Source organism: Melampsora larici-populina (assembly GCF_000204055.1).
Source record: "Melampsora larici-populina 98AG31 unplaced genomic scaffold MELLAscaffold_2, whole genome shotgun sequence".
Lineage (NCBI taxonomy): Eukaryota > Fungi > Basidiomycota > Pucciniomycetes > Pucciniales > Melampsoraceae > Melampsora > Melampsora laricis-populina.
This window is the reverse complement of record NW_006768766.1, coordinates 3,668,566-3,691,872: the sequence shown is the minus strand read 5'-3', so window position 1 is coordinate 3,691,872 and position 23,307 is coordinate 3,668,566. Positions and strand designations below refer to the sequence as shown.

The 23,307-nt window shown below is 42.8% G+C and overlaps 5 protein-coding genes across 5 annotated transcripts; 3 read left to right on the top strand and 2 right to left on the bottom strand.

Moving 5' to 3' along the window:
* Nucleotides 1–1,848: 1,848 nt before the first annotated feature.
* MELLADRAFT_89386 (uncharacterized protein) lies at nt 1,849–2,479 on the top strand (the record flags this gene model as incomplete). The annotated part of the gene is made up of 3 exons (XM_007404480.1): nt 1,849–2,135; nt 2,241–2,331; nt 2,411–2,479. 3 exons carry the CDS (start codon nt 1,849–1,851, stop codon nt 2,477–2,479), a joined length of 447 nt encoding a protein of 148 aa, XP_007404542.1.
* A 1,833-nt stretch (nt 2,480–4,312) lies between these two features.
* MELLADRAFT_115163 (uncharacterized protein) lies at nt 4,313–7,599 on the top strand (the record flags this gene model as incomplete). Its single annotated transcript, XM_007404481.1, has 11 exons — nt 4,313–4,386; nt 4,485–4,528; nt 4,708–4,758; nt 4,839–5,150; nt 5,907–6,008; nt 6,084–6,248; nt 6,319–6,472; nt 6,555–6,674; nt 6,762–7,003; nt 7,064–7,214; nt 7,296–7,599. The coding sequence occupies 11 exons, from the start codon at nt 4,371–4,373 to the stop codon at nt 7,415–7,417; spliced, it is 1,479 nt and encodes a 492-aa protein (XP_007404543.1).
* Nucleotides 7,600–12,605: 5,006 nt separating this feature from the next.
* Nucleotides 12,606–13,223, bottom strand: MELLADRAFT_89383 (uncharacterized protein; the record flags this gene model as incomplete). Its single annotated transcript, XM_007404442.1, has 3 exons — nt 12,606–12,613; nt 12,664–13,003; nt 13,086–13,223. The coding sequence occupies 3 exons, from the start codon at nt 13,221–13,223 to the stop codon at nt 12,606–12,608; spliced, it is 486 nt and encodes a 161-aa protein (XP_007404504.1).
* A 166-nt stretch (nt 13,224–13,389) lies between these two features.
* MELLADRAFT_32881 (uncharacterized protein) lies at nt 13,390–13,920 on the bottom strand (the record flags this gene model as incomplete). Its single annotated transcript, XM_007404441.1, has 2 exons — nt 13,390–13,547; nt 13,638–13,920. 2 exons carry the CDS (start codon nt 13,918–13,920, stop codon nt 13,390–13,392), a joined length of 441 nt encoding a protein of 146 aa, XP_007404503.1.
* Nucleotides 13,921–20,807: 6,887 nt separating this feature from the next.
* Nucleotides 20,808–23,086, top strand: MELLADRAFT_89382 (uncharacterized protein; the record flags this gene model as incomplete). The annotated part of the gene is made up of 4 exons (XM_007404482.1): nt 20,808–20,993; nt 21,075–21,812; nt 21,876–22,083; nt 22,158–23,086. The coding sequence occupies 4 exons, from the start codon at nt 20,808–20,810 to the stop codon at nt 23,084–23,086; spliced, it is 2,061 nt and encodes a 686-aa protein (XP_007404544.1).
* Nucleotides 23,087–23,307: the final 221 nt, after the last annotated feature.

The window sequence follows — 23,307 nt, the reverse complement described above, 5'->3', positions numbered from 1 at the left end:
ATGAATTAATACTTGTAGACCACAACTGCAACAAACACACCAGAAAAGCTTATGATCAGGAGGTCCATAGAGGTCCATACAACCTTTCAACATTGTGATCATTCACTCAGAAGGATTTCCTTGTGTTTCCTCAAGTTGTGCAGTTTAAGTACCTTTTAACAGCCTTCTCATCTGTATATAAACACCTGTTATATTTTCTTTCCAGATGTGATGCAGACATGGTGAAATACTGCCAACAAAATTGAATATAGCTCCTTATGCCAATGGCCACTGTTTCACAAACATCTATCAGGATATTGGCCTGGGCTTGTAATTTTGATCCTGCTAAGGGAGTACATAGTTTTACAATTCTAGGATCACTTATTCTTGTTTTCAAGGGTAGCCATCGATTTTTGGATGATATGACACTCACTCCATGAAAAGATCAGGTAGACCAACACTGAGACAGCTAATCTACCTGTAGCTGATAACATAAGATAGTGTAGCTAAAAACATGCCGCTAAGCTACAGCTAACATGAATCAGCATGAATGAATTCCAGCTACCCTATGCAGAGTCCCAGGAAATCTCCAGCTAACCAAATTCTGGCCTTGTAGTGTAGTGCAGAGGCACAAAAATCAGCTACAGTAGCTTGTAGCGTAGCATAACTTGACAAGCTACACTATCATAAGGGCCAGATTCTTGGTAACTGCGTACAGCTACGCTACACACAGAACGTATGGTAGTGTTTTGTAGCGTAGCTGTCTCAGCATTTGGCAGACAACATTGCAAAATCCTGGATTTTATCTAGCTCTACATTTGTCTCACTGCAGAAGGTTGATTGCTGCACCTTTTTCATTGTCCATAATTTCTTCTTGCAATGCCAATCACATCCTACTCCACTTCTTCTTGTGGTGCAACTGATTTGTCTCCTCCAGTGGAACAGTACATGCACTCACTCAGATTCCTACATGACAATCAAAGTGACTCAAAATCTTGAAGAGACCAGTGGGTTTGTGATATGTAGACCACTATAATGTTATGTAATATGAAGGTTGAAATACCCTTGGTCAGCTCCGTGTTGACCAAGTTGAGCCGAGAAGTGTTTTGTTCATGCTCACACTTCGGGCGCGTTCACTTAAGGAATTTCTGACCAGAAATCACATTCTGTAATTTTTTTAATGCAAAAATGAAACATGCACCACCAAATAGATACTTTAAATTTTGCAGAATGTGATTTCTCACCAGAAATTGCTTAAGTGAAAGCGCCCTTCATGTCAGCCTGGAATTGAATTCCCCAACCGCAAAGAAAACTCCCTACCCGGTCTCATAGTCCCTGTGGAAGATGTTGAGCCCCGGACCGTGTCCGGCTGTTCGTGGGACACCACAAGATGTTTCCAGCTGTTTCGAGCCCTCGCGCCTTCCAGCGCCTCGCCAAATCTTTTGGATTCATCACACACATCTTTTTATAAACTACGACAGTCCTAGCTATCATAGACCGCAAGTGATAAACTCTAGCACCCTGCTTTCTTCATCGGTTTAACCTCTCCACAGTCAACTCATGAATCATAAACCTCTCAATAACGATTCCCATTGCTGAGTTTCCGGACAGCGTAAATACGATAGTTTTCATACCTGCATCTCAGTTGAAATCCAAGGGCTCTAAACAGTCAAATCCCGAAATTACTTATCTCCATATCCACCTGCATCCTCTCTGGATTCGATACATTACGATCTTTGACCTGTCTCAAGCTGCTTTTCGTACCACCATTGGCTCAGAACGGGCAACCATCTAATCCAACGCATCTTTGAAGTTCTCATCCACAAGGGTTACATAATCACTTGGACAAATTCGTTGGCGATACCGACAATGCGATGGCCGGTGTATGCAACCGGACTAGTGAGGACAGAGGCCGATGGACAGGCTTTAATTAAACTGGCAGACCTAGACTGCGGACTCGCATCATCAGGAGATCCGAATCACGAAGGGATGACAGACGAGTTTGTGTTGGAGATGTTGGATGCTGAACGAAAGCTGGTCCGTTGCGATTTTGTGAGAGTGGAACTGCGTGTGGAACGGATCGGTCAACGTACATCCGATCGATCGACACCAAAACCTGTCTTAGTGCGGTGGCGGCCACACGTGAGCCCTAATAAGTTGGTATCTCGTTTCTCTTTGCTTCTATTGAGTGATGGAATGTAAGGACAACTTCTTAATACCTTTCCCTCCAAACATCCACCAACCTTACAAACAACATCCAGGAACGTCATCAGATTCAATTGCAAGGGAATGCACTTGAAGGGCCCCGTGAGGCTGTCTGCTGCTATCAAGCTGACAGCAAAGAACAGTCAGGTATGTCTGATTTCGGCTATTGGAAATCTTTAGGTGGTACAATTTGTACTGGTGTATCAGATGTATCTTAGGAAGTGAGCAACCAACCTCAGCTGCAGACGAGGTGAATGGACACATCACGGTTCATCATCGTGTCTGCTCTAGTTAGATGCGCTTTGCGACGCTTGAGGGTATCACAAATGTTATATAGAGCTGACCGAGAAACTATGTATTGCTCTCGACTGTTCTGACAGGTCAAGTGGAATTTGCGAAGGTCTGTCCGTCTATATATCTTTCGCGTGCTATATAGCATCAGCTTATTTCTGTCATGCTCGTCTTGTTATTCTCGAAAATTGATGGTCCCCTTATCCTATCCGACAGACATCGCCCAGGCCTTCATCACATTGGAGATAATCTCACTGACAACCCAGCTAACAGCCAATCACCGGGGTGTTGCTTACAGTGATAGCTGGGTTTACAGCAGGTATGCAAGCTATCTCTATTCTTTGCACAGTCCACCGTTCCCTCTTGGGGTCTTATTCCACGATTGGGCATCTATCTCAAGCCCTCTGTCATGTGTCACACAATTGGAAGTGACATGATTTCTTTTTGCCTGTAAATAGTCTTTGTCTGTAGTATCTTGCCTGGTGTATACTAAGGAAGTCGTTTTGTAGTCCAACTTGGCTTGATGTAATATTATAAACACGGTGGATTGCTCCCAAAACAACAACATCAAATTTTCTCTTCACTTAGATCTCTTCCTTGCCAGAGGCAAGAGGGAAGATGTGGCACGCAAGGCCACATGTCTTTCAGGTACTTCATCATATCCCTTACCAATCATGTGGTGATACTCCCAGGTGGTTTCAACACCCAATTCACTTTTTTTGAAAGGATGGATTCATACCAGTCTGGCGCTGTCTCCATAGCCTATTTTTGAGGGTCGGGATTCCTTTTCGCAGGATGATGTGTGGTTTCTTTCCCCCTTACAATTGGCTAGATCTTGCAATGGTCCTGAGGCGCTATGAGTTCCCCTGCTTGTCAATTTTGAGTGGGGCTGATAGGTGTGGCCTTTATTTCAGAAGATGCCAATTATCAATTTGGATCACCCATCCTTTGAAAACATACATCCAATCTAAGAGTAGTATCAAGGCAAATTAGTACATTTTCAGATACTGGTCAAGAATGACTTTTTGCAAGTTGTTTCCATAAGCTTCCGCTTGCATGGTCCCAATATGGTTTTTAGAGACTTTAAAAAATTTCTCTGCCATTGGGCACAGCAACACAAGTCCTGGGAAATGAAAACAGTCGTTACACCTGAAGCCTAAGAAGTGTCTTATCAGAGCTCCCCCAATACTCAGAATACTACTCCCTTCAAACTTCAAATTGTCAAGGTCTTGAAAATGTTGTTAATACTATCATAATCCAATATCAATGGCAACACCACTCTTGAATCTGCAAACCAATAATATTGAATTTTGAGATAGAAGTATGAGTTTTTAGAAAGGTAATTGTTGACCCTGTCACTGATGCATTCTTCAGTATACATAACCAAAGAAGTTCAGACCTTTGAGGATTTTTTTTCTCAACCATCAAATTCAATGGGCCCATGATTTAGTCTTATGTGGTCTTAGTATGAAAAAACTCTCTTAGTTACTAAGTATATGCCATGAAGCCTTCAGTCACCCCCCCAGCTGATTGATATGGGAAGGATGTCTTTGAGCTTTTTTCATAACAGATATTTCCCTTGTCTTAGACTTCACACTCAATGATCAACTGTCTTGCAAGCACTTGTAAGATTCCCTTGCAGCAACGTGCGAGGTTTCTGTCACCCAGACTTGCGCGCCGGTGCGCCGGCTCATGCCACCTGACGCCGATCATGTCAGATGCTGCGCCTGAATTGGGCCGCAGCTGCTGTGGTGTGCACCTGGTATGTAGAATTTGAAAACGTGTCCAACCGGTTGGTTGTCAGATCAACTTCCTTCGCTTCAAGTTCCGCTCGATTCTCAATACGAAAAATACCAAGTCGAAGAACATCAAACTACAATAAAGCTGTTTCCAACATGATGGATGATAAAGGTATGTCCTCTCATACTTACAGAGACTTTCACCATTTCAAACGTCATCGCAATCTTTAACACACTTCCTTGCAATCTCAAATCTCGAAAATCTCAAAGTCGCGAATGGACTCGGGAACGGAAATACCATGCCCTCAAACAAGGTAAATATCAATGACCGCAAGGCTGATGCAGTATCCCTAGATGATCACATTCTTTTCCAATAAAACTGTCAGACATATCTAGAAACTCCCTACCTTGTTGCACATGATAATCTATTTCCCATCCACTTCGTCAACGAGCGTGCTGACCCTGACTCGACATCTCTTTTTGGACCTTCAAGGACTCTGACCGCTGGGAAACAGATGACCGTCGAAGAGATGATGACTACCACGTAAGTCTTGAATCTGCGCGTTCTTCTTGAGTCGCTCTACATTTGATTTTGTCGCTGATTTTGTCTGATGCCTACCTCAGCGATCATCTACCAGTCGACGTTCTCGACGCTCTCGCTCTCGGTCCCGATCACCCAGACGTTCGCGTCGGTCCAAGTCGAGATCTCGTTCCCCTCGCCACGACCGACGTTCTTCTCGATCGCCAATCCGTAGGTCTGGGGATCGCGGAGATCGTGGAGGCTACAGTGGGCGTGGTCGCGGTCCACCTGATGACCCGGCTCGACGTGCAATGAATCGAGATTTGGTAGCGGCGGAGGCAAGTAAACGGAGTGTGAAGGAGAATCGTGTCTATGTCGGCAACTTGGCTTTTTCAGTCAAGTGGAGCGACCTTAAGGTTAGCTCGTCTTTTGGCCTTCACCCCTTATCTAGCGCGACTACTGACCTACTCATCTCCTTCACTTTTCTCTGCCGTCTCAAGGATTTCATGCGTGAGGGTGGGTGAAATTTGCTGAGAATTCTTTTTCCCACCAAGGTGGCTATTATGTTTGTGTGAGAGAAGAGGTGGTAGTAGTAGTCTCTGTCTTTATGGATATTACAAAATGCTAGCTATGAAGGCCGATGTTTGGGTATTCAGTTGGACCCCGATCAATCAGAGCTACATGAAGTGTTGGATAGCTGGCTGATTGGCTTAGTCTGATGGTTCAGCTACTACTGGGGATATCCGTGTGGTGATTGTCTTATATGACATTTGAGGTCATGGGTCGGATAACATATGACTTCAGATTGTAGCAGGCATCTCTGACTTCCTTACAACGACGTCTTCGTGGTCCATGTAATGCGAAAGAAGTAGTGGTGGATGGGAAACTGTTCGAGATGTAAAAGGGAGATGGTTACTGACGGAAAGGCTGGGTTTGGTTGTGCATTTTTGTATATGATGGTCTTACTTTTCGGATGATAAAAACGGGCGGAATTACTTTGAATCGGTCTACTTTGGGCTTTGATTCCTTCGATCTCGCGTTGGACTACTCAGTTGGAAACGTGGTGTTTGCGGAGGTCATGGTTCTTCCAAATGGAATGAGTAAGGTATATCATGAGTGTCGCCTTTCCATCGATTTTCAAATTTCACGCTCATATCATTTCTCTTCTCTAGGGCTGCGGTGTAGTCGAATTCAGCACGCGTGAAGAGGCCGAAAAAGCAGTGAAGACATTAAATGATACACCACTCTTTGGGCGACAGGTGTTTGTACGAGAGGTATGAACGCTTCAGTCTTGCTTACTTCTGGCCTTCTACTCACATGCCACTCTTGTGCTGGTTGGCCTTCAAAAGGACAGAGAGGAGGAAGCAAGATATGGTGCATTGGCTGTCTCTGGTTTCGGTGCCCGTGGTGGAATGGGTGGAAGGGGTGGTTATGGCTATGGTGGCGGCGGTGGTGGCTTTGGGGGAGGTGGTGCGCCCCCACCACACGCTTGTAAACAACTCGCTATCTCCGGCGTACGTACCCTTTGGTCCAGAATCTGATCAACATGATGAAATCGCTGATCATACACCCTACGGTTCATAGCTGCCATTCAATGTGGGCTGGCAAGATCTGAAAGACATGTTCCGTTCTGCGGGTGCAATCATCCGAGCTGATGTCTATTTTGGCCCTGATGGATCTCCTACTGGAAATGGAATGGTGGTCTTTGAGACTGCGCGTGATGCTCAAAACGCAATAGGTTTCAATCCATCCATCTGCTTATCTCGTACTTCTGTTGGAACTGACCATCATCTCATGTATGATTTTTCTTTCTCCGGTAGCGATGTTCAATGGTTTTGAATACGAAGGGCGTACAATGGAGGTGCGCGAAGATCGCTCGGCTGGGGGCGGGCCGGGTAGTTTCCGGGGAGGTTTCAGAGGTGGGTTCAGAGGTGGAATGGGTAGGTCACTCTCAGAGTCTGCATTATATGTTGTGCAGAAGTTCATAGCAATGTCGTATTTTTCTGTGAATCTTGTCTTCCCTCTAGGTGGGGGGCGCGGTGGATTCCGCGGTGGCTTTGGTGGGGGTAGCGGTCGCGATACGACCAATCTATACGGAGATTACTCTGGTCAGGATGGCTCCGCTCACGGAGGAAGTTTTGGTGGGCCAACTGGTCCTCGAGGCGGTTTTAATGGAGGACATGGCGGCCGAGGTGGTTTCGGCGGAGGGGCTCCATTCGGGGGACCGTCGCTGAACATCCAACCCAACCAACAAATCTTTGTGAAAAATGTAAGTAATCTCCGCACTTCAAGCTAAAGTATACGTGTTGATGACTGTTTTTGCCAATAGCTGCCATGGTCGACTTCAAATGAGGACTTGGTGGAGCTATTCCAGACCACGGGCAAAGTCCAGAATGCAGAAGTTATATTTGAAGGTGGAAGATCCAAAGGTGTGGGGGTGATTGAATTCGAAACCGTCGAGGAAGCTGAAACAGCAATTGGTGAGCGAACAAGGCTTTCCCTTTTTACTTGAGTCAACAAAGATTGCTTGACTGATTTGTTCAAATCTCCCCGGATAACAGCCAAATTCCAAAGCTACTCGTATGGTGGTAGACCGTTGTCACTAGAGTTCAATGGCCGATGGAGGGATTTCTCAATCAATGCCCCAAACAATGCCAGTTCAGGATACGGGGTGGGATCATAAGAATTGATTGTTTTCTGTACATATGTGGTTGAACGTCTGGGGTCTTGAACACCCATAAACGGTAATCCTCTTTGCTTTAGAACCTTTCACTCTACAAACGTCGTGCGTTTGTATCAAGAGCTCAAAAATACGAAAGATTTAGATATCCTACAGGCCGTGCAAAGAACATATTGTTAACTTGTACATATTCATGCATACATATGATATGTTTAGAGTCTTTGAATCTTAGCTGTCTCTGCTCAAAGGCTGTGACACAGGAAATAAGAGGCAATTTTTTCATGGGAAACCCCATTGTATTGCACCCAGTTGATGAGCCAAAATGTATTATTTTGGCATTATTTCTGTCTTGTTTCTGTGTTTTGGCTCAGAAACTGCATTAAATTTAATCAGTCTTCCCAGGGGAAAATCATATCTTGTTTCCTATATATATTCTAACAAGATGAAATCTTGCTTCCTAAAAGTGCCAATGAGTAGAAACACAGGAACAAACATTCAGGGCCCGTTTAGAGCATCCGCACTCGTGCGGTAAATCGGGTGCGGTAAGGTTAAATTTAACGCAACCGCGGGGTCTTTTCCACACCGGTGGAAAATTAGCCCCGCGGTAGTTAACTTTTGATCAATTTGCGTTAGCAAATCGGTAAATTTACCGATTGGCTAACGCATGCATTAACACACATCGCGACTAGCTGACAGCAACTTCGACTCCAAAAACGAGACTCAACCCGACCTCCAACACCAAAGTCAACCCACACCTCCTTTTCACCTTCCACATTCACCTTCCACACACGATGAAATCCAAGCCTCACAGTCACATGAACTAAATCAAGAACAATCAATGCTGATTCATGTTGTTTCAATCTTCAATTTTTGGTGTTTTTTAATTAAAATAGCTCGATCAGATATCTTCAACTTGACTTCATACCAATCAGATGAATATGTAGAATGTCAACATTCATATAGCATGTACAGTTCAAATGAAAGAAAATCAACATTCAAAGACTAATCATGGGGGACTTTCAAGATCAAGTGATACAAATCATTAAGAAAAGTTTGGATTTGTTCAGATTGTTCAGATCGTCAATTTTTCTTTTTTAACTTTGAATCTTTAATATTTTCACAAGATCATAATTGCATGTATTCAGACTCATTAAAGGCTTGATCAATGTAGTCAAGCGTTTGGTTTTTGAACTTGAATTGATCGATTGAGTTGCTGAACAAAGTCATGTTGACTTTGTCCTTTTAAATCAAAATTGCTGATCAGGTAGATGAACAAGTATTGGATCTATGTAGATGGAGAATGTGAAAGCAACTTCAGTCCTCCAAAGAAGCGGACAGTGGCTCTATCATATTAACACTTGTGATGAAAGCAGGTGATTAGTACTTGAAAAATCAAAATGTTACCTTACTGCATGACCCGTGTGGAGCACATGCATTATCTGTAAAGTTGTAACAGTTACAGCACTGCTAATGCAAACGAGTGGGGAATTTAGTCGAGTTAAGTAATTTTTTACTTAAAGTAGGGTTTGTTACCGTGCGTGATCAAGTTAACAACCGCAAACCAGTGCGGATGCTCTTACTGAAGTAACACCGCGGGAATTAATGGGTTCAAAACCCGATTGAAGAAAGTTGCGGTGACCGGGTCCGCAACTTTCTTCAATCACCAATTATGTTCGCAATACGTTCGCAATACGTTTGCTGGATACCCTCGAGGTACCATTTCAACACATCAAAACGGTCATATGCAACAACGCCACAAGCCATCTTATCCTTGCTTATCTTATCACGATTTGGCACATGTCCAGGAACAAGATTAAATGAGAGGTACACCCATGGCTCAAGCAAGGCAAAATTTCCCTCTGCCAATAGAGAACTGAACATCAGCCCAGTTAACTACTCACACCTACTCGCCAGGGAACAAAGCTACTCAGGACTAATCATAAGTTCGATGAATGTATTGTGTGACGGTCCAAAGAAGAACTTTTCAAAGTAACATGTATTCTCAAAACAAAAGAATTGAAAAAATGTAGTCAATGGAACGCCCAATTCAGGTTAGTTTTGTTTGATATACCAAGGTACATCACACTTCTTATGAGTCGTTTCATGATAAGAAACTTCAGCATGTTGAGATGCAAAGAACCTGTAAGAGGCTTGACTTGGTGTGTTTTGCTTTCAATATTCAAATTGAATCAAAGAGCAAAAACCAAACAAAAAGGTGATTGTACAGAGATTGAACACAAGAACCAAGTTGGTTTTGGTTTTAATTCCTAATCATTGCAGATGAATTTTTGTAATCCAATCACTCACTCCAAAATAGACCTGGTGGATTCAAATTGGAATGATGATCAGAAAATAGGTATCGTCCAAGAGTATGATGTCCAACAGAGCTAAAAGGATGGATTGAGTTTGGCTTCAGCAACAACGTTGGTACAGAATCACATACCACTAAGTTCTGCTGATGTTGTTTTTGAGCAATCTGATTCTCAAGCTCTTGTTGAGTTATCTTCAAATCATCATCAGACAAACTTGGATCAAGAATCGAAGGGCTTGTGGTGTTGTTGCATATGACGGTTCTGATGTGTTGAAACAGTATCTCGAGGGTATCCAGCAAACATATTGCAAACGTAATTGGTGATTGAAGAAAGCTGCGGACCCAGTCACTGCAACTTTCTTCAATCGGGTTTTGAACCCATTAATTCCCGCGGTGTAACTTCCAATCATTGAGTATGGGATACAAAGTAGAACCCGGGCACATGCCCGGCTTCATGCCCGGAATTATTTTGGCAGTAAATTTTGATTTTCTGGGCAACCATAATTGAGCTCATTTGAGTGCAAACCATCCAATGTACTGGTCAGGAGATGCATTTTGAATTAGACAGAATGTGATGTCTGACCAGACTTTACTTAAGCAGATGGGCCTTTAGCCTATCCTGAATAGCCTTTAGGAAGGACATTTGAAAGATTTGCACAATGCAATATTCTAAGACTACCAATTGCGGGATACAAAGTAGAAGCCAGGCACGTGCCCGGAATGGGTCTCTTAGTTTTGGACACTGTTGTATCAGGATCACGCTAAACAGCCGCAGAGGGCAGGCTTAGATTAGCACATAAACATAAGCCTGATAAGAAAAAACACAACTGAAACATAGGTGACTAAACTGAGGATAAATATGAGTTCTGTGGGTGGTTTCTTCTGGCGACAACTTTTCTAACTTAAAATTAAAATAAAATAACGAATAGAATATAATGATACATGTAAAAATTTTAGAAAAAAGTCCTAATTTGTAAACTAATTTTTTATAATACATTTTTTCTGATTTTAAATGGAATTATACATGAATATATTCTTTAGCTGGGTGGGTGGGAGGAAAAGAAAATTTTCTACTGATAAAAATTTTCTCAACGTATGAAAGAGGAAATCTTAGGATAATGATATGATGATGGAGAAAAATTTCTAAAGATGATTATAAATTTTTCGATGATGAAGTGGGAATTAGGGAACTTCCAACATCCTATACATCCACTCTTTCCTTCATGACATCATGATCAGCAACTATAAGATGAGTAATTGTGATCCTTCGTCTGAGAGGAATGGATGAAGTGATTGACCCGGTTACTTCATTATCCGACACTCTTTCCCGACCCATTCCCATCCTTCAATACACGTACCGAATACTAGGCTTTGTGCCCGGAATTATTTTGGCAGTAAATTTTGATTTTCTGGGCAAAAGTCTGGGCCCAGAATTTGAATTTACTGCCAAAAAAAATCTGTGCACAAAGCCAGGCACATGCCCGGCTTCTACTTTGTATCCTGTAAATGGCCTCACAGTCCTCAAATCCAAATTTCATGATGAGAACCCATACTACCAGCCCCTGATCCCTCCCAGTGGGGAATCTGCACAAGAGCTATTATAAGGTAGACAAAAGGGACACTTGACCACACAATCAAATATTTAATATCATGATCAAGAGAGAAAGTAGACTATGCACACCTTTCTGAGTCTTCCTGATCCTTGGGGCCATGATGTGGTCATCATTGATTCCAGATTTCCCTCTTGACACACTTTAGTCTCAAGGACTATCACATCAGTTAACACCCTTTCTGATAACAGCATATATCTAAGAAAGAAGCAGACTGTTTTGATTGGCATCTAGGAAGGGATGCATATTTCAACTTCATCGTAACCTGTTCCCCGGGTATTCACTCTTCTATCCCTCACTTCAATATTCAAGAGTATTGTGCAGTCAGAGCTACCATGTCTCAGAGGGAAAGCAGGCATTTTGAGAAAAGTCTAGAAATCTTTTCAACAAACAAGAAATTGTTCAAAACTGAGATACATGATTTATAATTAGATGTGCCAGATTATGATCAAGAGAAGAAAGAATACAAAGTAAAAGAAGAAGAAAAAGTTGAATGGTTCAGTTGACCCACTTGGAGTCCCCCCAATACTTGTTACCTTGTTGAGTTTGAAATGAGTGCCAGAATTGATTGATGTGATATGCTTGTTACCATCTTTTGGGTTCCCAGCTTTAATACCCATGATATTGTGGAGTTGATCACACCTATTGTCTGATGGAAATACTAGCATGTTAGAAACCTCAGAGACCTCCTCCACATTCCAGTTCAGACTGGAATACATTGTGGAATGTTCATCAATACCACAGTTTAATGGGAAACACAATTCAGTGTGTTCATTCCACTATGACATCCCCAGAATTATCTTCATATATGGAAAGCTTCAGGCTCCCATTACAAAGTCCGTCATCTGATGTTGAGGGCTGTATTGGTGGTAGATGATAAGGTGAGGACTGAAATTCATTAGGATTACCTTGACATGATGTTGTGGTATTCTCCTTTGGACTAACAGTGAGTAATTTATCTGCTGTTGTGATTGATGCACTGTCAAGCTGATCTGGGCCATCCTTTTCAAGATTGCTGGTTGCACCTTTATTATAAAATGGCTGAATGCAAACTTGATGTATTCCCCACTTGTTCAGACACTTGAATGTAATGTAGTCCCAGAGTTTTATCAGTCTGTGAAGGTTATTTCTGCTTGATTTGATTCAAAACTTACTTGGCATATCTGACTGCAGGTTATGTTGAAATCAATCAAAGATGGCTCTGAGAGAGTGATTTGGATAGTGGAAAGGACCTTTGATTGTGCTGCTCAAAGGTCAGTGATTGTCATAGTTATTCAGCTTCAGGGCAAGAAGGTTGAATTTGATTAAAGACTGTACATGATACTCACTCAACTGCCAAACATGAATCCCAGTCACTCGCTCCACGTTGTGAGCTTTTTCAATGTCATTGACCACTAGATTCATGTCCAGGTCAGATGGAGAGCTCTCCAGTAAGATTGATGCACTTTTCTTCAAAAGAGGGAGTATTGTTGTGAACATCATCACACCAATACACGCGGATGCAATGCAGTCACAATAAATAAATCCTGTCTTCATGTAAAATGTGGCTGATACGATAATCAAGAGACTGTTGAGGGCATAACTCGAGAGGTAAATAGCTAGATCCAAGAAATTCCACCACCCCTCTTTTCTGGAAGGTCTGGTCCGAGACCTATGGTCGCAATGCAACTAGGAATATGCAAATCCGTATATCAGGTCTCACGTATATCAGAGGCTCAAGGCTTGCGGGGCGCAAGCATCCACGACTTACTTGCACAGGATCCACGACAAACAATGCTGGCGCTGGTGATTCATTCTTTGTATGACTTTGATGCTCCGGATCGTTAGCAACTCTTGAAGTTAGATTCGAAGACGCTTCACGAGCATTTTTGATATTTAGCTCGGGCATATGTACCGACTGATTTTTATCATCGTTTTCCCGCTCTAAATTGGTTTAATTTGAATGCAAGCAATCAATCAGCGGCTTTGATCCACCTTGCTTGAAGCCAACATTATATTTACCGTAAATTGTCAATGCGCTGACCAGTTTCAGTGCGAGGCCCACACATCCTACCTTATTGAAGCGATCCTCGTGTAAGTGAATGGAGAGCGACTTTCATGAAGCGGAATGGGCGTACAATAATCATGTCCATCGGATTGATTAAGGGACGCGGGTCTATAAATTTTTTGATTGTCTGAAGTGCCATTGATGTGAATAAGGCCAGGAGGAAGACTGCGAAATGAGAGATGACATTCCTTATCAGAGAGGTATTCATTGGATTCGTAGGGCTCGCATTTGAGCATACAAAATGTCATGGCATACCCCCATTGAAAAACGCGCCTAGGATCTCGATCCTTTCCCAGCCAAAAGTATAACTTCCCAATGAGGATAAAGTCCTGATGCCATGCCGTTCCAACTCTTGTATTTTGATGAAGAAGATCAACGCGAAAATTAATTCAATCAAGTTATATGATACGTGAAAGGCATCCGCAAGCAATGCTAGAGAGGAACTGCGAAATCCAATGACAAGCTCAATGATGCAAAAAGTACAAAAGAAAAGTGCAGATATCGACAGATGCTGGAATGAAAGCCGCCTCAATGTCATGATGGCGGTAGTATCTATGTACTATGCGATGAGGGAGGTATCATACAAAAAGTAGAGGTTTTGCCTTCCAAATGTTAATCTCGAGCCAATCCTTATATGGCACAAGAGCATATGACTACGCATGATCAGTAAGGATGTTTGTGAACCTGATTCGCACTGGCACGAGTTTCAGTTGGGTTGCGGCCTCAGCCCACCGATGCCCTTTCGACATTCACAAACGCCAAAGTGTCTTGAACGTATAAACCGGGGAATACCGCTTCACCGGTACCTCGCAGACTAGGATTCAAACGCTCGAGCTGGGGCTGTCTGCGAGTAAGTCAAATGTCTATCTGCGGAGCAAAACAATTTGCGTACATAATTTGTAGGGACCAGGTATGATTTACATTGTTCGATCCACATGAAGCCTAGTGTAGTACGTTCTGCAACCCATCGCAGCAGCTATATACGTAGTGGACTGACGAACCACTGGCACTGGCAGCTAGGCTTCGCCTTCTGCAACCCATTGCAGCAGCTATATAGGTAGTGGACTGACAAACCACTGGCACTAGCAGCTAGGCTTCGCCTTTCTAGCATTTTCTAACATGCTCCTCAAGATAGCTCAGCACTCAATGTCCATTTGATTTAAATATGTAACTTTATTTTGCATGTGCTGTTTAAAGAAAAATTGAAGACAGATTACATCTTCATCTCAAGTGAATATATAAAACTTTCTGAAGGCCCCAGTAGGTGTTCCAAATTTGCTCCCAATTACTTCAGGACTCTTATTCATGAAGAATAGTGCTTCATCAGGTTCTGAAGTCGTGGTTGATTGTTATCAGAGAATGTGATTTTTGTTCCACTCATAACCCAATGATTCAGAATCTGTCTGCCCACCTCCATCACTGCCACCCAGTTTTGAATGTAATGAAGTAATTAGAAGCCAAGGTCTCACAATCAAATAATTGGACTTTTTACATGTCTGCTATTTCATATGGGTTGTCCCAGGTGGCTCCAGGGAGTCCACCTAAAATCAACATTTCTGCAGTCTGGCATCCAAAACTACAGCAACTGTAGTTCTTTCACCTGCAGTAAATAAAGCAAGGGGCAGAATCTGGGCCCTTCTCACTTTCCACAATCACACCTTGTATTGATCCTCACACTGAAATCTAGTTAGTTTATGTTGAGAATCTACACACCTTAGAGCACCCACTATGGGTGTGGTAAACAGCAGTTTTATCGTAAGTTTACCGCTAAAACTTACACAGGTCCACTATGGACCTGTCTTAGACATGCGGTCCCTACGACTGCATCAAATCATGAATCAAGCTTGTCTAACTTTACACAAGCTTGATTCATGTTTTATCCTAAGATTTGACGCATCAAATCTCAACCGTTCTTTGTTTTTTCATCAATTCATCATGCTTTGACATCTCACACTTGACCAATTTTGATTTTCAATCTCAACATGTTGGTTCCACCACCTGCCTCTGAAACTTTGAACAACAATCAATCTATGCGGATGCGAGTCTGGAGAAGTGGTGGAGGTGAAGGAGGCTTGTCAAAGAGGAAGTCAAATGCAACTTGCTCATACTCTAGTTGCTCCTTGTGGTCATTTGAAGACTTCAAAAGAGCATTGATTGCCCTTTTCATTGAAGCAGGCATCGAGATGTTGTTTTTGGATGTATTATTTGAAATAGATACGATCTTTCAAGTTGTGACTTTGCCACTGTTGGATCACTTGATTCATATTGATTCATCGTTGGTAAATCACACGGTAAATCACTCCGTAGTGAATTTCATGCGGTAACTGATTTAGTTGTTACACGCATGATTACTTTTTGCGGTCAGGACCGCAAAAATTACGATAAAACACCTCTACCATAGTGGGTGCTCTTATAGCTCATAGCCTGCTGCACAGTCAGTGTCTGGTAGCAACATGAGGTGGTGCAGATATCTCATTGCATCAACAAGGGTAAGTGAGACCATTGAGTGTTGGATAATTGTGGAGTAATACCGGTCACCATTTGCCTCATAAGAGCATCTCCACCGCTGGCGTGTAAAAAACTGCTCTGTACGATGTCCTGCTGACAGGTTTGAGCCTGTATGCCAAATTTGCGCGGAGGTAGGCAAAACCGCGGCCGTGTAGAAACTGACAGGTTCAAACAGTCTATGCCTTTGATCCAAGCATAAGATCGTTTGTCTCATACAAACTGACAGGGTAGGTCGGACAATATTTCAGATTTCGGTGATATTTGCCTTTTTGTACGCCGTGCAGATTTGCACTCTCCCGGTCAAGATTTGGACGTCGTGTAACCCATACAGGCTGTTTACACGCTCCGGTGGCTCGAATATTTTCCCACAAGACGTGAAAATAGCCTGTATTTGGGATTTTGCACGCTCCGGTGGCAATGCTCTAACAAGGGTGTTGGAAGTGGCATGACCAAAAAACAAGCAAACATATTCACCTCCAATGAGGTTGAAGTGGAAATGACACAAATAAATATGTGCTTCATTGACATCTTTCAACAAATTACAGACATCGGATTTGAAGCCAGCATTGCCAACAAAGATGCTGTGGATCTTCATATCCAAATATCCTCAGATAGAAATGACCTTGGATAAGGCAATCAGGTAATTGATTCAAGGCTTCTTTTGGGGCTAAATAACCTTGGGCTCATTTCCTCATACCCATATTCCAAGGCAATCTGCATTTGAGAATACTGCAGGAGATGATAAGGCCTTGCAGGTATTTTGAAAAAATCCTTAGGTGAAGGTCTTGGATTGTCCAGGCATAGTCCTGTCTGTTAGCACATAACATGAACCAGAAGCTACAACTTCTCCTTCCAAAATTATGTCTCTGTAACCAAACATGGACACAATACCAGAATCACTACAAAACACAGTGAAATATGACATATTTACATGTTGTTGTGTGGTATACGCTATGTATTGATAAATAACACAGTGCTATTTGGTAGAAAAAAATTGCATGGGGTTGTGCAGTGTTCAAACCACTAAAAATTTGCTATATTGTGCAGAACACCGTTGCACTTGAGGATAACTAGGAAAGTTCCCTAGATGATTAAGGAACATGATTCCTACGCCCGAAGCGGCAAATGAAATTGAAATACGTCTGGCTACCTGTCCCACGTACAGACACCGTGCCAAATTGATTCCAATCTCCCACTCGCTTCTCCCACCTTGACCTTGCGCAATCCCAGGCATTCCCTCACCTCCAACAACCATGAACTATCCCTATGAAAAATAGTACTTTAATAAAAGAACCTACTGGGGCAGTGAGGAAGTAGCATCATCTTTGAAGATCTTGGATCACAGGTTTACCGTGTTTGAGGCAATATAGGCCCATTTGTGTGCTGCTTCCACCAGTGGATTGGTCCATGCTTTGACTTGCTGAGGTCTCAATTGCTTGATGAACACCACGCTTGTGAACAATTATGTTCTACAAGCCTCTTCTACTTATTGGGTGTGGCTAAAGTCAATACCAGAACTGCTCCGCAACATATAGCGGTATCGGAGCGGTATTGGAGCGGTTTTTACACCGCTATATTGACCACTATACGTAGCGGTGGCTCCGCTCCGCCATCCCAAGGCGAGAAAACCATTAGCGGTCTGACCGCTCCGATATGGGAAGGGTCTGAGGGCACTTCAATATGCCTTTTAGCCCTTATAGCAGCGATATATAGCGGTATCGGAGCGGTAAAATACCTTCCGCTCCAATACCTTGTGATATTTTTTTAAAAAAAAATATCGGTCAAGTATCGGTGATCTCATAGCGGTTACTCCGCTCCGATACCAAAATGGGTTGAAATCCATAGCGTATCGGAGCGGTTCTGGTGTTGCTAAAGTTGCCTCAAGTTTTCTGTTGAGGTGTGGTCTTGCAAAGGCTGCATGGTTGCGTTTTAGCATGCAACACACCAACTTGGATCCAAAAGCGAGAGGGACCTTGCTCCCCCTTGCTCGTATACATATTTGGGACTTGAAGGACTTGTTATCTGACTGTGTCAAACACATTGAGATGTAGTCTGACACTGCGGTTGGCAGGGATGTGCAATACATATGGGATACTTATATAGGAATGTTCCTTACACTAAGGGTCAACAGTTGACAGCTCAGGATGTCCGTTATTCATCCTCCCCAAGGACATCGCGTGGATGACTGCAAGAGATCCTTGCAATGTCCTTTAGGTTCTTGCTGTCAACAATTTGAGTCCAGTTGACACCCAAGAGGGAACCCTGAAACAAGTCCCACAGCTTGCTCAGGCCTTGACAGGGGTCTGAGATTGAAAGAAAGTTGTGTTGTAGGACTTCTCATAAAAGAGGAACTTGTGAGTTGGAATCAAGTCCGGCCGCGCTTCTTCCTCTTTCTCCCCCTTCACAAATTTCAAACTTGATCATTTTTCTACCATCTTACTACATATATCCTCATCAACCTTTGCCGTTTGGCATTGTTTGGCTTCATTTTATAGCCATGCTTGTTGCTTTATGTTCTTATACAAATTTGTCCCCTTCATCTCACCATCCAATTCACAAGTCAATCTGATACTTCTGAGCAGGTCTCTTTGTGTGTCCTTGTATATTTACGATCCCATGTTATACCAGTTTCAACTTTTGATGGATTTTTTTCTTATTGTTTTTGTTTTGTTTTGTTTTGTTTCTACTCCATACATCCATCTAGATTGATCTTGACTCATTTTTTGTGTTATTCTTTTTTGATGATCCCATGAATGAAATAACAAACTTTTTAATTTTCTTCTTGCTTGCTCACTACATATGTAATTCACCACTGGTCAAATGACCCTTTGCCCCAAATTGAGAATTACAATGGTCGCACTGGGCTACTGGAGGTTGACTGGCCTGCGGTTCCTGCACCCAGACCCTTTTGAACACATTTCTGCAATTCAATCAGGTCTCTCAGCGTCGCGCGGAACCTAAAGCAAGGATATTGCGCCAATGTCCCCGCTCACATCCGCGCGACCTCCTCTGCGAGGATAATCAACGGAGATCAGCCGGATCTTTGTTGGATGTTGCAAGACAGGACATCCAATGGATGTCCGCATTGGACCGTAGTGTAGGGGTCTTAAGGAACGTTCCTAGTTATCCGCGGATGCAACCATGCCCTCATATTGTGCGCTACAGATGAGACCGCAATATAGCGCACTACACGCACTATATTTCACACTACATCAGGTAAAATAAGATAAAAAAGTATTTGATTGAAATCCATGTGTACAAGTCCAAGTGTGTATAGCATTAATCAAGTAGGAGAGTGGATTTAATGATTCTACTATAAGTATTATAGGAATCAAGTGAAGCAATAACAAAAACTAAAATAAAACGTGAGCAAAGTAAAATGAACATGTATATATGAAACTTTCATAAAGCTATCTGATTTGATATATAAAAGACAAGCCTAATGAACTAAAAGATTAAAGACAAGGCTAGCAATTCCTTTTGGCCATATTATAAATATAAGCTTGAAGAGATCTTATAGCCTCTGGAAATGCTCCATTGGGGATAATCCCCTCCTTCAACAAGGCTTGAGAGCCTACCAGTCGCTCTATGGTTTTAGGTAGCATACTACCTCAAGACACGGTACAGACATCGGCAGCAGCTGAAAACATATGCTCACATGCACATGAGGTGGCTGAGATAGCAAGATAATTGTGTGAAAGTATTGAAAGGATAGGGAAACAGAGGTGATGTCCCCGTTGAAAAAAAAATGAGGTTAAACATGTTAGAACCAAACTTTCATGCATTGGGAGGGAAAACATAGCATCTTTACCTTCCACCAACTGAGTGCAGTTTGATCTTTTTTGATAGGGAGTTGACCTTGAAGATAGTCTTCAAGCTCCATAAGTGGCTTGACACTTGTAATTTGGGTGCTGCAAGCTATACATAGTTGTCAGGAGGGTTCAATGGTAAATTTATCAGGGTGTTGAAGTTAGAAAATGCCTAAAATACAATGTCTTTACATTTAGTGATGCTTGATTGTTCTGATTTTTCAAAATACACTGAGACATCCCCACCTGCACAGCACATCCCTAAGAAAAAAATCAAAAAAGAGATTTTGAAGGGCTTGGATGCCAAAGTAGTTTTAGGCACTTTTTGGCCAACTTCAGCCCACTATTCACCTTTTTGTGTGCACAGATGGCAAGATGCTTCCGGGGCAACCTTGATGCTTTTCAGATGTCTTTGTACTCAATAGGGCTAAACTTTGTCAAGCTTCAAAACAATACCATGTGATATATGAGCTGCAAGAATCAGCTTATGAGGATCATCAACATTATGTGATCCATGGCACAGGTCACATGGTAGGAAGATAGGAGATCTGGGTTTACAGTGAATGTAGACTTGAAAACTGCTCCAGGCTTGTGATAGGCCCATAGGTCTTGCAGATGGAATTGGGAATTGGGGGCTGAGATGTTTCCTTGAGGGTAGGTGTATTTTGAAGATTGATACAGTTGATAGATACCAATCTGATTGAATCCTAATTTATCGAATTTGGATTTTGAATTTGAATGAAAAATCGAATCGAGTTTGGAGTGAGTCTCGCGTGATCAACTTCTGGATCAACTGATGGTTTTCATTAAAAACTTACTTACAGCCATTCCGATATTGCTTGTCGCTCCGGTTTGAAAAAGAAAAAGTGAAACCTAAGTTTTTACCTGTTTTTACTCAATAAAACTTCAAACTTGGCTGTAATTCAAGGCAATACAGCCAAATTCCAGGTTTTAGCCGGTTAAAACTTAGGTTTCAAGCTCACAAACTTTTTCTTTTTCAAACAGGTGCGACAAGCAATATCGGAATGGCTGTAACTTGTACTTTGGATCTCTTTACTTTACTCAATCCTATCATCAACAAAGCTCAACCAACTACTGAACCATCATAATGACATCTTCCAGATCAATCTCACTTCACGAGTCAGCACTTTCTCCTCAAGAATTTGAAACCTATCGAGACTTCATAACCAAATTTGATCAATTCTCGCTTCCACGTGGTGGTCAGGTTCGATTTGCAGAGGCTGCTGAATTCTTGAGGAGATGGTTTCCATTCGAGACAGAAAAGGAAGATGAGGTCAATTCACTCTCCCCTCTTCTCTCATCTCGAATCTTTGAAAACAACAGCTAAACAGATACCAACCATTCATTCAATCAGATTCGAAGCTTCTTTCCTCAAAAACTACAACTCGGTCAAATGGACCAGGGATGCGTACTGGCCCTTCTCAGACTTCTCTCACATCTACAAAATCGATCTTCGCTGTCAGAGCCTGTCAGAGGTTCAAGTCTTTACCGCGATTTGATCTTCATTCAAACGAAACCTCTACAAGCACTCTCGAACTCGAATGAACCCTCAGCATCTGTTTCGCCCTTGTCGCGCGCTAATTCACATAGCTCTAACCCATTCCGATCAGCAGATGCTTCTCAACAGGCCAACTTTCTTGAAGAACCATTGGTTTGTTCGCCTCCCATCCTGTCAGCACGACATCGAAGCTTTGGGTCATTCGAACCTCCTCGCCCCACTTCTCCCCCCAAGCGTCCAAACAAGATGGTGCAGTCACTTTCGGCTGAAAGTATCAACACTTCTACCTCTATCCAGGGCAATGCTCAATTGGAACCTTCTATCAAACTCTCGGCCAATCCTTTCAAGCAAACATCCCTCTCAAATACCTCCCGCAGCATATCAAACACTCATGGTCCGCCTTCCAGTTCTCAGGATTTGGTTTCGCCTCCTGTCCCGCCTCGCCCCTCGGCTTCCTTGCCTGTCAGGTCTAGCAGTCGAATCGCACCTCGTAGTGACGAGGATCAGATCATAACATCACAATCTCATCATACCCCGCCTTTGCCTCCACCCAAACATCATACACAGCACCATCAAGCTAAACTTGTCGACAATGTAGAGCGTTCATATCTCACGTCTTGCGATGACCCACAGACCATAACCCCGCATTCACTGGAGTCTATTGAGGAAAACTCACGCCCCGCATCTCCGTCAAAATGTTCACCTGCCCAATTTCCTAAGCTTAGGATCAACAGCCGGGTTGGCCAATCAAATGCAGCTGTACCCATAAGCAAATGCTTTTCTTTGCCATCAGAGACCGCGAACCCCACACGCAAGACTATCTCTGGCGAAACTTCGCACAGACCCACAAGTGGTCGTCCAGGAGGTGAGTTGTCACGTGCTTCGAGGTTATTCTCACTTCATTTGACTTTGGATCAACTCCTCACAACTCTGCTTTAGGATCATCAGCTGGCGCGGATAATTCAGTGTCTCCTTTTCCCAGTAGATCATCGGGTCCCCCACCGGTACCATCATCATCGACAAAAGTGAGGAAGCCTTCATCAGCACGTCAAAGGGAACCATCGACACAAACCTTCGAGGGTGGTATCCAACCTGGTTCAATGAAAGAATCCGATTTACCGCCACCCTTGGCACACAAATCATCTTTGTTACGTTCTCAAACCCTGAACCATCATCAAAAGTCTGCCCCACCACTTCCGCCACCTCGTAAGCGACCCGAGAGTCTACAGATTCACAATCCTCACTCTGTTCCACTTGATCAGCTCGCAAGCTTGACCACACCTGGCAAGTCGCTTGAAGCCCCGAGAGGCACGCTTCGGTCTCTTCCGTCTCGTCCAGGTGATAGCGGCTCAAAATTACTCGACGTTCCTGTTAAAACTCAAAAGATGCGAACTGTATCTCACGATCTCAGTCACAATCTACCTTCTGACTCTCCGCCAGAATTGGATGATGAGTCAGCCGAAGCAGCAAACCACCGACGTCGATCTATCTCACTTCATGGGAGACGGGGAGCTGTACCACCAACGTCAGCTGGAGCTCCCACTAACCGGACCACGATTAGTCATCACCTCAAATATATAAAAGGTATCGAGCTCTTGAAAGCAGATGGACGTGAACTAGTAAAGGATGTCAAAGAAGGATGGGAGAGCCGACATGGGAGGAGAGAAGAAAGAGTAGGATTGATGGACAAAGGAGGCGATGGTCGTGGATCACATTTGCCTCGAGTTGTCAATAAGAATTGGCTAAACGATCATCATCAAAAAAATCATTGGAGCGGTAGTAGTATAGATTTAGATGAAGCAGATCATCTTACTTCTCATCTTGATGAAACCTCAAATCCCGAAGAAGGCTGGTCTCGTCTTGATTAATTTATATGTTTGCGATTCACTGTATAGACACATCATTTTGACATTACATGTATGTTTTAACTCATCTTCCTTGATTATTTAAACGTTTTCGATCTCGTTATTCATACCCATATACTGTGAACATTTTATTTTTCTTCCATTTCATTTTTCTTACCTGTAAAACTTTCAAAAACGTCCTACGTAGATTCCGCAATCAATGAACCAACAAGATGAACAATTGT